General features: G+C 36.1%; 1 protein-coding gene across 19 annotated transcripts in view; it reads left to right on the top strand.

Annotated features, from left to right (window-relative positions):
- RBFOX1 (RNA binding fox-1 homolog 1) overlaps positions 1–17119 on the top strand; it is a 2420635-nt gene that overhangs the window by 1259614 nt on the left and 1143902 nt on the right. Inside the window, exon 1 of one of the 19 annotated variants that reach the window (XM_084641963.1) lies at positions 3690–3749. The exons of 17 other annotated variants lie outside the window; for them this stretch is intronic. In XM_084641963.1, the coding sequence (XP_084498089.1) occupies positions 3705–3749 (45 nt within the window). In that variant the 5' untranslated portion in view covers positions 3690–3704. Of the gene's footprint in view, positions 1–3689; positions 3750–4073; positions 4092–17119 lie in introns of those variants that run through there. One more of the 19 variants, XM_084641966.1, reaches the window with a different exon arrangement.

Here is a 17119-nt window from a genome sequence, read left to right as displayed (position 1 = left end):
ATATAATGGCTGCTCCTGCAGGTGTACTACGAAGGGACAAAGACTTTCCCCTCTCCTCAACCTCCTGATAGCATACCTGTTTCAGAGAAAGCCATGCTATATATCAATGGGGCTTGAGCACTGGACGTTTTTTCCTTAGCCTAAAAGGCATGGACAGCTGCATAGGGTGCCTGGCAAGATACTTTCTCCCTTGTGCTTGCTGGGACCAAGATGTTAGGCCCAGGAGGATGGAACAGTACACATTTCAATTAGGAATGTAAGTGCTGCTGCACATAGTGCTCCCCCTAGCATCTCGTAAAGCATCTGCCTTGTCAAATGAAATATTTCATGGCACCTCTGCTCTGGTACTGCAGGTCAAGTCCCCATAACACCACCCAAAACTCAAATAAAAGCAAGGGCACAATTTGCTCTCTAGGCTTTTGAAAGGGACAGTTATGACCTTGAGTACCACCTGCTTTTCATGCATACAGACCACCAAGTTTTCCTTGGGAAACCTGACAGAAAACTTGAATGGAATGCAAGGACCTGAGGTACATGCCCTGGACATTGTACAGGTGCTGGTGTTCTAGAAACGCATCATGCATCCAAAGAGAATGGCTAAATATGCTAAAATATCTAATCAATCAAAAACAAAAAATAGAGTTCATCTTCTGTTAATTGTTGTTTAAATTGCAAACACTCATATAGTTCAGGGAAGGGACTCCTAGGATTGGAATACAAGTCACTCAAGTAGTTTCAGGGCCTACGTCTGCCCTTACATACCTCTGCCAGTTTTTATGGTTTAGATTTACTACTGCTACTTCTACTACTACTTCTTCTTCTGTTGTCTGCCTTCTTGCTAGCTATGGGCATGGGAGGAACAGAAATGGAAGAGAAAGCTGGTTGACAATATAGGGGAAATGGTGACAGTTACCGTATACAGAGGTGTCAATTGTGCAAAGTAACCAGACTGAAAACAGAGATATTTCTCTTCTGTGATGTTTTTCAATTACAGTAATTTTAAATGTTATTTTTTAACCATCATAGGGTTTTTAAAAAATCCGATTTTTAATTTTATGGTGCCACTTTTAAGATAATGCTATTATTAGTTCTTAAGCCCAATATGTCAAGACAATTTTGTGAATGGGCACATCACCCCTACACAAGCTCTGTCCTCACCAATATTTTTATTTTTGTCACTAATGGGTTAATTAGTTAGTTTTAACTAATTTGTGCCCTACTGGAAATAAAGAATTGCAGTCTCTGTAGAATAACAGTGAGCACAGCAGGTAACATCTGCCAGCATTGCTGGGACCTCTGATCATATGTGCTGCAATGCCTAGAAACAACAGAACAGAGTTTATGGTAGTTTTTGTGTATGCTTTAATTCTGAATGACCTTGCTCTGGTTATAGTATTTTTGTAAACTGAAATGGCTGTTGTATTGCTGCTGTTATCTCTAATGTAATTCTGAGCTTAGTATCAAAAAAGATTAAAGATAGAAACATGACTTGAACAAATGGACAAATAAAAAATATCAAACCAAAAACCTGACTCCAAATATTTTGCTGATGTAAATAATAATATGATGGTGTCTCTACAGGTTTAGGAGTATGTATTTATGGTAAGGAAACTTTTATGTTTAGAGATACCTAGTTCTTTTAACAAAGACATTTTTGATATTTGAGTAATATAGTTAACATATGAATTCTGCCATTAATACATAGCACTTATGTTACAAATATTATTATCTCAATTTTACTGATGCGGAAACTTAGCTTAAGTTGAGTAGTTTGATCAAAGAAAATAGTATCAGACCTGCGATTAGAATTTGAGTTTTTGTCTTAGCCCAGTATTCAGTCCACTAGTCCATGCAGCTGCACTGATTTTTAAATTACATACCAAGACATTGCAAAGCGTGCTTTAATAAAAAGAGAAAAAAAATTATGTCATAGGTAAAATATCTCTCTTCCCTCTTATACACCCCCTGAAAAGGGATGAATGTAACTTTTATAGTAAGCTTTCTCAACAGCTTTAACTGTAAATTCAGAATCTGAAGTATTATTATTATTTTATATATTTTCTATTTTATTGGAAAACCAGACTTAGTTTTTCACTGGTTTGACAAAGATGGATGCAAATTCTCTGTTTATTCTACATATGCAAAAAAGAAAAACGTACACAGTCATTCGTTTTTGGGGGTTTGTGTATGTGTGTGCGGAACTGTGATAAATGTTAAGATTGCTGTACGAGTACTTCATTATTTTTCAAAAAATTGTGCAGCTACGCATTATGCTAATGTATTGTACGCAATTCATAGATTCATAGATATTTAGGTCAGAAGGGACCATTAGGATCATCTAGATCATAATTTGCCACTTCCTCTAAATATGCCCAGGACATACTCCACCATAGGGTTGCCAAAGTGCCGTTATTATTATTATTCTACAGTATGTCATTAGATGACTTTAAAAAAAGTGGTTCTTTAGATATGTGGATTTTATCAATTCAATTGTGTTTATTTGGAGAAAGAATATTTGTTTTCTGGAAACAATGTAAAATATACTTGCTTAATAAATCATTGCTTTCTACACCCAACCTAGCTAAGAAATAAATTTCCTTCCCTCTCTCTCAAACAGTGCATTAATTGTTTGTGTCTCCAGCTAAACATGTCTAGGATTTGCTGTCAATTTCCCCCAATATTCTTGTATTTTAAAAAAATCTCCACAGTCTTGTAATTTTCGAGCAAATTCAGAATTTCATCTTGTAGCTACGATTATGCAACATTTCAGCAAAATGATGATGATGATTTATTTTATTATATTATTGGGTAAGGTAAACTGTACACATCCAGTTTAAAGGTCCCTTAAATTGGCTATATATTTATTTACTTATTTAGCCATTTTTATTTATTTTGTGGGAGTGGGGAGAGGGGATTGGGTTTTTTGCTAAGCCTGCATAAAATTGCCCTTTTATACAAATAAATCAGAGTGATTCTATGCGATGAAGCCTATCAGTGATACTGCAGGGAAAAAGGAGGAAAGATGAAGAATTGCTTTTTCATCTTGTATCAATATATATATAGAATAGCATATTGGAAATCATTAATACTGTCCCATAGACATTTTGAATGATGTAGGTGTAGCATAAGTAATTGGAAGTGCTTACATTCTGCCTTCAGACATTTCATTGCTCGTGAGTTAAAATTGGTTGTCAAGTGTGGACTCAGAGGACTGTGCAAGGTGCCCTATTCTGTCATGTGGTACATATTTAATGCTTGAAAGAACAAGGAAGGGACACGTGCAGGAGAGAGAGATAGTGGTACCAACACAGTGCTGGCAACAGCTCTAGTAAAAGACTCAGGATGGGGAGTATTACAGTATTGCATATCTAATATACATATATTGGTTGTGGGGGCATACATAATCCTATCCTTGCCAAGCCAACCTTGAAATCCTTGGTTTTGCCTTGCATCAGTAGCCCTTTTGTATCTTTTCTTTGTGTGCTTCTTTATTTTATTCTTTCCTGGGGTTATGAGCTATAGGTGCATCTAGACCTGATACAAGCACTGAGGCAGGCAGAAAAGCAGAACGGAGCAAACACGCAGCAAGCACGACAGATGTCTGTAGTCATTTATATTGCCAGCACGTGGGTACCGTTTGCTGTTTCCCCTTACTTCTCTTGTGTTCTCCTGGTGAGGAAACAGGAGGCACTTTGCAGCCGACAATGAAATCTTGGCAGCTAATTGCAGTCGTGGGAGATGCCCTTCAGGTAAGACAGAAGAAGGTTTAAAACAATTTAAGGGAGAGAGAGGGAAAAGGGTAAAGATAGCCTTGGTAAATGATGTGGAGCACAAACATTAAACCCATTGACAGAGATGCAGGGGGGTGCGGGAGTAGGTGTGGTGGTGGTGGGGGTGCAAATTGACATGTTTGGCTGCTGTTATTGTGTAGCTGCCTTCAGTGGCTTCTGAACATTAATGCAGAGAGGTTAGTGTTTGCATGTGGCTTCTGGCTGTGTGATTAGAATAGGGATTTGAGCAATTGACGGAATAAAACCCAAGAGCAATATTAGAAGCATGCTGATGGGTTTTCATATTATGAAAGGTATATGGTATGTAAGTGTACAGGACTAATTCTCCAAAGGGCTGTGCTTATGTTTATGTATGTATAATTTGTGGCTGAATGTGTGTGTTTAGATGCATGCCTGTATGCAGTGCTTATAGAAACTGAGATGTGGTGGGATTAATTGTTCATCCTTTCTTTGTGTCTGACTGAAGTTTGTGTGAACTTCATCTTCAAAGAGATGTTTAACTTTCTTTTGATGGGATATATATTAGCATTTATATGAAATACTGCAGGGATCTAATTAAGAATGATTTTCTAAGATACAGTATTGCTTTTTAATAGACACTTTGCAGGATTACTGACCAAATAGATAACATCTTTAAGAAGTTTAAGGTACCTGAATACTTCCTATTGCTGATACATTAACATGTTAAAACAGGTGCACTTTTGACAGATGTTTTTAAAGTTGATCCCATGTAATTGTGTAGTGTACATGTTAGAGCATTAGTGGATAGAGTGTGGCAATATTTTTATAATTAAAACTCTTCTACCTTTACATATAGTTGAATTAACTTTGTTAAAATATATGCTAAAGAATATGCATATTTCAGAAAAAAATGGATTTATGGCTAAGAACCTTGTTCAGTTACAGAGTAACTGGGATATTGCCAACTACTTTGAACATTTCCTTTCTTTAAAAAAAAAGGTTGCAAAATGTGGAACAATGTTCAGGAAAATAAGGTGTTAAAAAAAATCCTTTTCAGACAGACCTGGGGGGCCATACATTTTAGACAACTTATTGCTTCCTCCAGCACAGTTATGTAGTGCAACGTTGTGTACTGTGTATTTTACATAGTTAGGAGCTGATAGCAAATATCTCAGTTTAGGCGCCATAAAATCTCACTGCTTGTAACCTTAAGATACTTTTCAGGTATTTTAGTCAGTTCTGTATTTCAGTATGTAAAATGATCTAAAACAATCTTTTTCATTCCCATACATACTCTTTTAAGGAAATATGGTTTGTTATAGAAGTAATTGAAACTTATCTAAATAAGTAGGAAGTTAGTAATTTATTTCTGGTAGCATTAAATACTGGTATTTTGGGTTCCAACACAACTCAGTATTCTGTTAAAACATTTTTATTTCCTTTAATTATCATAACATGTATATTGGTTAATGCTGTATTATTTGAATTTTATATATATATATATATATATATATATATATATATATATATATATATATATATATATTTGAGTATGACAGTTTGACTTTTGGAAAGTGCTGCAAAACCCTCTACAGCTGTTCCATAATCTATGTTGCACCCCACACCTTAATAATCAGTGCAGTACTGATACCTGTTTCATGGCTTTCATTTATGAATAATTGAAAAAGCAGCAATAAAGGACTTTTAGTTTGATCCTTAAATATAGGTGCGTGTGTGTGTGTGTTTGTGTACACAAACTTAATCACTCAATCTTATATCTATTGAAGGATTAAGTGAATTGTACTTCTCTTGCTAAAAATAGTATCAGACTATTTGCTCTTCAAAATGTTATATGCTCACTATATCTTATGATCCTGCTGTATTTCTTTTTTTGCTGTAAAAGAATTTATATTTAGTCCTTATCTTCCTAATATCTAATATGTTGATTTCTTGACAAATGTAAACAGAGAATTTAATTAAACTACTTAAAATGTCATGCCTAGGTTTGGAAGAAAGTAGGTTTAAAACTTTTTTCTTCATTCTGTTTTCCATGAAACAATTTCATTCATTCTGTTAAACAAAAGGATCGCTCTTTTCCAAAAGGCATTATTTTCTACCTTTATAAACTTTAAATGAGTCAAAATATTTCAGTAGTTCCTTTAAAGTAGGAATGTTTAATATTTTTCGACATAATTGTTTCATTTCACTTACCTGTTCGGCTTTGATTATAGAATTACACATTTTACCATAAAATAAATAAATATTAATAAATAAATAATAAATCTTGTATTTGTTAATTGTGCTAGAGGCTTGCACTATGACTATTTTTAAGTTTAAATTAATACAGCGTAATCAGCAATATTTTATAGTGATGTTAAATTACAAAAATGTTGGCAAACCAAATGTAATGTCAGAAATGGGAGAGAAATGATACATGATCGAGTATTTTTCTTACGTGATTGTGGTAGAAGGTAAGAAATAACACATAAAGTGATTCTGAGAAAAAGGTGTATAGGTTTTCACAAGTGAAAACATCTTATTCAAACTTGTTGTGATGTTTTATTAAAATATTTAAGTGGGAGTTCTTTTTAAGCTAACTCAAGCTCCCTGAAGCAATCTTTCAGCCTATTTTGCTTTATTTACATGGTTATTAGGTTTCAGGCACTTTTCTACAAATTATTTCATCAGAAGGTATTATACTCGTAGAATTATTAGAAGAGGCCAATGGCTTTAGTATGACTATTCTTCAGTAGCTGAGATTAAATTTTTGGGAATCAGAAACACAGCTTTGAACTTGCCTCATAGAAAAGCAATATGGCAATGTTTTAAGCGTATTCATTTGAGGGAAAGATTGGTTCCTTTAAAAATAAAGTCATGGCATTGTCTCATTATTTTCCAGTAAATGGGCTTGTTATACAATTAGTCTAGAAATCAATATTGAAAACTTGCTTTTTATCTAGTTTTGAAGTATATTACAAATAAAGTTTTCTTGTCAGTAGCATTTACAGAGGTCAACACCTAGACAAGTTCAATAACATACACAGAAATATAGGTAATCGCTTTTCAAAGGTACTCTTTTTTAATATAAGACTAAAAATGTCATATTGCATATTTCCACTTGTTTTCAGAGTAATAATAGAGTTGCATGCTTGATTTGCATAATGTAAATTACATCTTTCAGTCAGTAGGGGGTAAGGAGTGCAGCTTTGTCGAAAAAGCTACATAATAAACAAGTCTCCCCTAACATCCACTGGTCCTCACATTACATTTTGATGAGAGAAAACTGATATTTTGGGGGAAATGAGATAATTGGAATGGCATTCATGAGGCTAACAAAAAAAACTATGAATTATTGATGAAGTCCTTTTAATCAGAGGTATTTTCAGCATTTATTTCCAAAATGTTTAAGGGGGTTACGTTTAATTTTATAACCAGGAATATTTGCTCAACTATAGTGTATTAACTCAGAAAACTCTGATCCAACCTTCTTCTGTATGGTTTTTAAGAGAGTATCTCAGACAAATAAGAGTGGTAGCAAAGCTACTGTCTTCTATCCAAGAGATTTTGCATTCCATACTTTTATTTAATGTGAACTTCAATTTTGATAGTGTGAGTGTGTTTGCTTTGGGGATTAATATATAGAGTGTAAGCACTTCTTTACATTGATCTTCATAATGCATTTTCAGCATTTGATTTTAGTTAACCAGGTTAAATTATATAGGCTATGATTTACCATTCAGATTCACTGAAAATAAAACACAATACAGTTTCTTCCACCAGGTTGCGTATGAATAGCAGACTATTTTTGTTAGATAATTAACTACAAGTTGTATGCACAGGAACTTGATTTTTGATCAGGGACAGTTTTCTGATGGTCAAAAATATGAAATGTATATATGGGAGACATACTAGTTGTCTTTCCCCCTTCCCAATTGGTCTTGCAATAAAAGTTACTTTTTTTAAAGTGCTCAAATGGAGACATTTCTTGAGTCAGCAGTTAACATTCAGTTTTTGTTCAGCAAAAATAGGTTATGAATTCAAGCAATTAAAAATGACAAAAAGCCCAATTTTACTGCTTGGACTTAACATGCTTTCATTTTTTTCTTTTTCAGCTATATAAAGAATTCAGAGTATTCTTTCTTGTCAGGTGCTTGCAAAAAATACAGAGACTATTAGAAAAATCCTTACTCTGCATTTGCCTGTGCAATTTTTATTTGAGTACTTCACTGTCAACAGATGCAATACTGACAGTCAAATGCATGTAATATCATTTGGTTTTGGCAACTTCTCATTTACTTACCTATATTTTGATTCACGTAACTTTGAGAGACTAGTAAATTGCCTGTAAGAATCAATGCAAGGATTTCTTTTAGCTAATATGAGCATAAAGAAAATGTATATTTTGTTAATAGTTATATAACTGAAGAGCTACATCTAGGTAGCTAATATTAATATTGCATATAATTGCTTTTCAGTGATTTACATAAGTTGTATGTGGAATTCTACCCTTTATATAATGTTGGATGTGAATCTAACCTGGGAAAAAATAAACTGATCATGGTCAATAAATTAGATGGATAGTCTTCCTCCAAAATAAAGCCGCAATAGAAACTGCCAACTCATAATGGTGGAGTGTGACATTTGAAAATGGATGATGTTTGAGAATCACCGTGTTACTCCTTGCAAATTAAATACACTTTATATAATAGGCTGCCACTGAAAATATGAGTTTATTTTTTTTACTTTATAAATATGTGTCTATGAACTAGGCATGTGGGTTTTTCCCTTATAAAAAGTTAAATGTTTTAATTTTACAAATAATAAGTAGAGGGGAATTTATTTTTTGATAATGAAAAGTGAAATGCAGGAGAAGAACTGGAGCACAGACACTTGTTTTTGGTTATTAGTTAAAATAATTAATCCTAACCAGATTGTTCTCTAATCTGTATATACAAAAATATATTATATAAATTAAGCAATAGCTTTGGAATTTCAGTGTTGCTTATTTAAAATACTATTCTCCTGTAACTTGGAATTAACATGATCATATGAGACTTGCAACAAAAAATAGCATCATTTCAGTGATGAATTACACTTATGATGATGCAACAGTGTCTTTGAAGAACCACTGCCACATTCAGGCAAGCTTTTAAAAACACATTATTTAACCCAAGCCTCATTAGACTGTCATGTATTTTTCCTTTTGTACTATTGCTGATTACCCAGATATTTATATGTAAGCAGATGGTGTCTCCTATTTAATCATCCTGATTTTCTGGCCTAATTCATAATCTGTGATGCCACAGTGCTAGTGATTGCAACTCTGTTACTGCTTCTGATTTGTGATGTCCCAAACTTCTGGGGTATAATAGCAATGAATAATGTGGACAACATAAACGGGTTGATTCAAAAGGATTTATCAGCCGTGTATACAGAGAAAGTTTAGTAATCGGTAGTAATAGGAAACAACACAACAAAGAAGCAAACCCAAACAGGTTTAGTTAGAATAGTCTGCAAGACTAAATGGATCGTGAAATGTCATTTAACATTTTTCCTTTTGAGACTCTTAACTTTTGAGAAAGTTTGATTATTTAGAAAGCTGTGAACAGTGTCAGTTTTGCACATCCTTCCTACTTGCCAAATTAATTAAGCCAGTGCCACACAAGGCCACCTCTTTATTTACATATCAGAAGCACATAAAAATGAAACAACATTAATCATGACAGTTTCCAGAGAATATTACTGCTGACTTGTCAAGGAGCAAAACTGTCTAACCAAGAATAAAATCCCATTCCAAACAGCATTTCATTCCAACAAAGAGTCCTCAGTGGTCCGCAGCATTACAAATTCAACTCCAATTAAATGTGTATACATTCTGCCAACACCACAGCTTCCAAATCGTCTTCATTTCTTTTACTCCCTTCTGCACATTTGGAGGTACCAATTTGAAACATAATTCTAAGCCACTCTTCCTTGGAAAGTGAGCATCCTTTTTTTAGTTCCCAAAGGAAGGAAACAGGAAAATATCCTTTGTATCACACGATCTTGACTTGCAGCAATTATATTTACCAAGGACAAGCATGGTGACCACGCTCTTAGGTGTTTTTAAGCATCTTTCAAATAGATGTGACAATTTTTTTTAAATTGCTTCCTCTTACCAACAAACCACTGTAACAAGGAGAACAAGGTAGTGCAATACCACTCCCCATCTCAGTGGGGGAGATGTCTGGTTAGTCCACGAGGAAATGTGGAGAGCATCCATGCCTGAAAAATGCCTCCCCCAGCCTCATGGGAGCTGCTCCTAGGAGGAAGGGGGAAAGAGAGATGTACAAGCTAGGACTGACTTGCTCCCTCCCCACATTGGGGGCTTACTGTCTCCCATTGACTGGTGAGGGGAGGAGGGTGGTAGCTAACTTGCTCTCACATTCTCTCTCTCGCCCTCCCCCAGGTAATTTTAAATCTCTTTCTTCTGTAGTTATAGATATCTATCTGTGTTTCTAGGATGCTGTGGGTCCAATCAATCACATTTTCAGGAAGGATTTTTTCCCATAGGGCCAAATTGGATGAGGTCTGTTGGGGTTATTTGTCACCTTCACAAAAGCATTATGGAGGAACATTTGGAGAAAACAAGAGAAGGATTTAGAATTCTAAAACTAAACAAAACTATAGGAAAATACAACTGTTGTGGATCATGTCTAGTGCGGATAAAAACTAAAAGGGCCCGCTCCCAGAGCTAAATGAGACCTGGGATTTTAGCTAGTGGACCGTGTGCCTGTAAGGGGAAGCCTGAAGAATTCACAGACATAGGTACCCTGTGGTACTTTCACCTTCCTGCCCATGGGTGAAGGATTAGAGGATTCATAAGGGACCTGAGTCCTGGTGATGGGGGGAGGTGTTTACCGCATTAATTACCCAGTAACCACATGCTAAGTCCAGTTAAATGCCTACTATATGAGAGGGGCATATATCACCCCTACCCAGTGATAATTTAAGATAGTTGTGGCCTGCTGCTTAAAATCCATTCCATTATCTGTTGTTCATTCACCTGTGTGTCCTGAGCAATTCAATACAGCCGTTGACCCGCTCCATTAGCATGTTTTAGAAGCCTGTATGAAAAGCTAATGTTTTAGTGACCCATTGTGGCACCCTGAGGGGTTGCTCATTAACTGCTCCCTTGATACAAAGGAGGTGAAAGTAGCTCTCTAGGGAGAGCAAACTAGGAAGCTGGGGCTCAGGACGACTGGTTGGCATCCTCATGTCAGTCAGCATTGGACAGGGATATGTGTTACGAGTTGCCGATAATGCCAAACCCTATGAAGGGTATTGGTGTGGTTACTGAGAGCCATTCAACTGATTTTGATGGACTATGGCTCAAGCCCCTGACTGAACATCTGTGTGTCCTGTTGATAATGGAATAGGAACTTCATTCATTGAAATGGCTCTTGATCTCAGAAACAGAAGTGCAGTGGAGCTGGAACAATTTGTATAGTGAGGGTGCTGAGAGCCACTGAACAAAAGTGTAAACCCTGCATGTGATGGAAACCACTTCAACCCAGAGGGTGCTGCTGTACCCACAGCACCCCTAGTTCCAGCACCCCTGCAGAAGTGATGCGTCTACATTGATTTAAAATTAAAGACTTAAAAACCTTTTATATGACTGACATTTTCTTATTGTTCACCCATTTGTGGCCACTAACTATTAACTAATGTCAAACAGAGTAGATAGGTTCAAATCATGGAAAGGTTACTAATACATTAACTGTTTTTACTTTTACTATTAAATTATTGTTCAAAGTAAGCATACTATAGATTTAACAACAGTGTTAAAAATAAGGTGGGGTTTTGAAAAGGGTTTTTCAGTGGCTTAACTCTGCTCTATTCTAGTTAATGGTAACAAATTACCTCAAATTTCATAGGCATTTTAAACCCTGCATTTTGGTTGGCCCATCTCTATTTTTTTCACTTAGGCCTATTTTTGAATTTAGACTTTGATTTCAAGTCAGGCTACACTTTAGGCCAGTATAATCTGGTGAGGAATCAAGATCTATAGATGTAATGTTATATTGGATACTAGACAATCAGTGATCCCAGAACTCAGTCCAAGAATGGTGAATAAACCAGACTCAGTATTCCTTAGAAAAGAGGCTTTTAATATGAATCTGACTTGTTATGGTCTACTAGTGAGTTTCAAGTAGTCAGACTATACCTGGATAGTAAATTTGCTATTTTTATATTGAAAATGCAGGATATATTTTGTACTAGACTTCCTTGCTAGTATATTCAACAACAGTTAACTCTGCAGTTGTCTATACCTGCTAAATAGCAGTCCTTGCCCTCACTTGGAATTACTGTTAGACTTCTGTGGAGTAAGTTAATTTATTCTACCAATTAAAAACAAACCAAAATAAAACTGGGTACTGTAGGATATTATACCCTCCTCTAGCAGTACAGGGCAGGGGGTGAGGCTGTAAAGCCATCTTAGGTGGCCACTTGGGGAGTCCCAGTGACAGAATGCAAGTGGAGTGGCTGGCTCAATGTTACCATTCTTTTGCAGCTTGTGGCATACAGAGAGTATAGGCAGTATGATCAGAGGGGAAAGGCTGGGAACAGAGGAACAGCCATACTGGGTCAGACCAATAGTCCATCTAGCTTAGTATCCTGGCCAGTGCCAGATTCTTCAGAGAGAAGGAACAGAACGGGGCAGTTTCAAATAATCCATCCCTTGCTGTCCACTGCAAGCTTCTGGCAGTTGGAGGTTTAGGAATATCTGGAGGGTGGGGTTGTGTCCTTGACCATGTTAGCTAATAGCCATTGATGGATCTGTCCTATACTTTTGGCCTTCACAGGGGGTTTTACAGGCCTTCGTTGGCAGCTGGGCGCAACTCAGAACATTCTTGAGTTGCAACAGGAGCTCATGATTGAAGGGTGGAAGCATAAACATGGCACAAAGCCACCTTATATGAAAGCTGATTAGGTAATTTTAGCAGTTAAGCTTAGACCATATTACAAAATCTCCATGTGCAACTTGATATATTCGAATTGACCTCTATGTGAGTATGCAGTAGCGGTGGAAGAGAGGGACGCACTTTTCTCCTCCTTATGTGGCCAAGCACATTGTGTTCTGTGCACTCACCGTGAAGATTTCTTCTCTCATCTTGTCTATAGATGCACAGCACTCAAAAGGGACAGAAGGCATAGATGGGGGTTATGCTGAGTTCCTTACAGAAGTGAAGCAGATGTTCACTTTTCATTCCAGGAAGCCTACTGGCTGTGAGCTGGAATGTCACTGGGAAACGGGCTTGCCTAACATGGCACAATTTAGTCTTTATTAATCTAGAGTGATCAAATGGTAAAAATTGCAGACTAAATTATCTTCTAAATTAATTATCTTGAGAGAGCACAAGATTTTAACCACAAACCTAAGGTGGAACTCAGGGTTATTGATGGTTTTGTTAGAAAGTTAATTTGTTGCTTGCTTTATACAAGGCCTTGTCTATAACTTTGAACACTTTTAGACTTCTGACAAAATTTTGTCATGAAAACATAAAATATTAATTATTTTTAAGGAAGAGGGATTGACCTCTTGTATTTTTTTTTAAAAAGATAGTGTCATGACTCCTAAATTATAAAACTGATTTCCCATGAAATGCTTAGTTCCCTGTTCTATATTTATTAAGCAAGTTAATTTGCTGATAGTCTGATTCCTGAAGATCCTAACTTCTCACTGTGAAATATTCATTGTACATTGGTAAAAATTATCTCGGGCATGGCTTTCTATGAGTTAAGGCTACATGGAGTTGTATTATAATTACCTTCATCAAAACAATAACTAATTCTGATAAGTCTGAAAATGGTTGCCTTCCATAAAGCTTAAAATAAAATCTCAATGCTTATCCTCTCAGCTGTACTTCGCTGTATGGTACATAAAGTATGATAAAGGGTATACTAGTAAGTTTTTTTAATTCACCTTTCAAATGTTTCATTGTATAATGAAAAGCACATGAATCAGTTAGTATGAAAATTATATTGTGTGCCAAATTTCCTACTGTGAAAGATGTTTATTATATTTTAATGGAAAAACTACAATAACAAAGCCCTTTTAATAGACTGTTAGTACAATTACAATATGTTTAGGTTTGGAAACATTTAAAGGAATTGGTACTGGGCAAATATTGTAACACATCTCTGTGCTTTGTATTAAGACTTCCTGGTCTCCTGAATTGTTTTTTTAAGCTTTTGAACAGGCAAGCAAACTACACTCATCTGACTGTACTCTACTTTTTCTAGAAAGTCAGTTTCAGTTGTAGAAATTGCACACACTTTCTCATCTCCTAGTCATAATCTTATTCAGTGACTTCTAAGTTTTCTGGGGAAAAAAAGTCAAGTTATAAGAACATTTTAGAGAGAACAGTAGCGGCTGCTTATTATTATTTAACACTAATGTTAGAGTAGCTAGCGGACACCAACCAGACTAGGGCCCATTGTGCTAGTGCTGTACAAACATATAGAAAATGATGTTCCTACCCCAAAGAGCTTGCTGTCTAAATGATAAGACATGACAAGGGGGTCAGACAAAAAAGCAGACTAGAGTGGGGACAGAAGGGAACAAAAGTAATTGGATGTGCATGGTTCTTAGCCAATCAGGAGCAGCAATCGCAACTCACCATCTGCATAGTCATTATTCAAAGCGCTTTTAGTCTGATGTAAAATTGGCCGGGGAAGACTTAGGGTGAAACTATGTTTGCCTCAGAATATGAAGGGAGTGAAGAGAAAGAGTAGAGGAGGACCCCTTCCTCTCCGAGATTCGTGTTTAAGTCGGCCATGTTGAGGAAGGGGAGCTGGTCCTCCCACGAACATTGCATACCAGAGCAAGGTGTGTGTCTGAATAATGTGGGATCAGGGCTGTGATCTAGAACAATGTGTTCCAGAAAACCTGATGCTGGGTGAGCAAATGCTACATCTTTTCTTAAAGACGGATTAAGGACACTGGTGAATGCTTTTCCACTATGCTGCAGAATCTACAGTGGCATGATGTCAGCTCCTGCCCTACCCAACCATAATTTCTCTAGTCTCCATCACCAGCTTCTCAGCAGTGTGGTTGCACTAGCCTTCTCTGAACAGACAGCAGAATAAAGTATGGAGTGCCGGCTCAGTGTAATGAAACAATACTGATATTAAACAAGCTTCTAGAATACTGTAGCTTTAAAAAATTCTGTAGCAAATAGAACAAGTGAGATGGCAGCACTAAATAGAATTCTTTATATCTGTATTAAAAAGTAGTTGTCAAGACAGTCATTAGTCACAGGCATTTCAAACTTCAACTGGTTTATAAAGTATTTAATATTTTCATATGCTTTCATGTAAAGCCATCTGTCGCAGTGACAGAACAAAATGTTGAGAACAAGAACAAACGTATGGTTGTGGAAGTGCTTCACGAAATGTTAACAAGAAAGACATCAGATACCCAGCAGTGTCTTGTAGCAAATAGGCAAGGGGATTGAAAAACATGGCAATCATCTTCTTTATTTACAATTATGGTTTTTGTTCTAATTTTGCTTTGTGTAGAAGCGTACAAAAATAATTCTGTCAATACAGATGGCTAGGGAGACAGGAAGATCGAGTAAACTATTATGTATCCCTACCTTTAGTACTTTTTCATATTTCTGCTCTCTTATTCTTATTTCAACTCTTATAATTTTAAGCTTCCCAATATTACAGAAAATAGTGTGTTCTTTGTAGTTTACTTAGTGTTTTATAAATCTGTTGGGCTTCTCACAGCATGTTACCCAGCTCCAAATGTCTCCCCTCAGGAGCTGCCCAAGACTTATTAGAACTGTATGGGCTTTTGGGAGATATTTCTTGGTTTCACTGCACAAAGCACATGAGTCACCTCATGATGTTCTGAAGTTAAAACGTATTATTGTGTCATACCTCTTAACCTGCCATAGCCCAAATGTGGAACACAGTATGGGATAATGAGGCATACACAAGAGACTTAGGAAGCATAAAATGTCCCACAGACATTAAAGAGAAAGTAAATTCCTTAAGAAAAGATACTTTGAATCTTTTCTCAGCAGGAGCTGCAAGAATCAAAATATAGTTGTAAAAAAGTCTATATGGTTAGGCCTTTAGGTATAAGGTTATAAAGCATATGGTTCTTAATGGCTCTATTCTCTCCAGGTATCTCTAATCTCTCCAGGTCTATGTGAGGAAGAACTGAACTACCATGTAGATGGTGCCATGTTAACATTCAGGAAGGGGGTTTTCTGTATAAAAGGACAGATCCAAGCTGAATGTGCCCTTTGTTTAGCATTGCACAATTATTTAAGGTTTGTTTCCCCACTTCTCCCGAAGTATCAAGTATTGGCCACTTTTCTAGGCAGGACACCAAAGTGGATGGACCAGTTATCTGATTTTGTATGGCAAATCACATATTCCTAGATGGAAGGGGAGCATCTTGTTTTCTTATAAACTGTAGGTTTTATACCGTTAATTAAAGCCCTATTTTCCTAATGGGATTCATAATGTATACTTAAGATGAGGCCTACACATGAAGAAAGATAATGAGATTAGCTGAAAAATGTCTTGATGAGCCTGAACTGTGGGATTCAGAAATCTTTAATGAAATAAAATGGTGGTAGTAGGGGGTATGATGGGGGAATCAATTACTGCAAACTACACGGGCAACATCCCACTGACATAAGAAAAATAAAATTGCTAGAGTACTTAAAATATTATCATCATTGTGACTTGGTTGTTTTTGTTCAACACGACATACAGCCTTTCACCATTAGCCAAAGACATTAATCTAGAAAATTGCCTATGGGTTGGTGTACTTAGTCTTTCAGCTACATTAAATTGCATTATTAATACCCTTATAACAATAAGAAATATAAATGTGCAAAGCAACAATTTCTGATCTTTATTTAAGGGTTCAGATAAATATACTGCCTTCTGAATTTGTGCACAGCAATAGTGACATCTTGTGGCTAAACAGAAACTCTCAAATCTGTAAATATATTTTTTACTCTATTCCTGTTGATAGGAGGATGTTTAAAAAGTTATCTCCAAAAAACAACTGAATAAATGTCATGTAAACTATCAAATTTATTGTAAGAGGCCTATGCTGTGATATTACCTTCCCAACAGCCCATAACTCTTAAAATAACAATACATCAGTTGCTATACTGGATCAGACCTGTGGTCCATTAGAACAGTATTACGGTTTCTGATAGTGGTCAGCAATAGAAACTTCAGAGGCACGTGCAGGAAACCGTACAGTAGGCAGATGTAGGATAACCTGCCCCCCAGGAACATCTCATCCTAACAACTGATATTTAAGAGATTAACGTAAACTCTGAACAATG

This window comes from Lepidochelys olivacea (genome assembly GCF_965140295.1).
Source record: "Lepidochelys olivacea isolate rLepOli2 genome assembly, chromosome: 10".
Lineage (NCBI taxonomy): Eukaryota > Metazoa > Chordata > Testudines > Cheloniidae > Lepidochelys > Lepidochelys olivacea.
The sequence above is the reverse complement of the archived record's forward strand: the minus strand, read 5'-3'. Positions and strand labels throughout refer to the sequence as shown.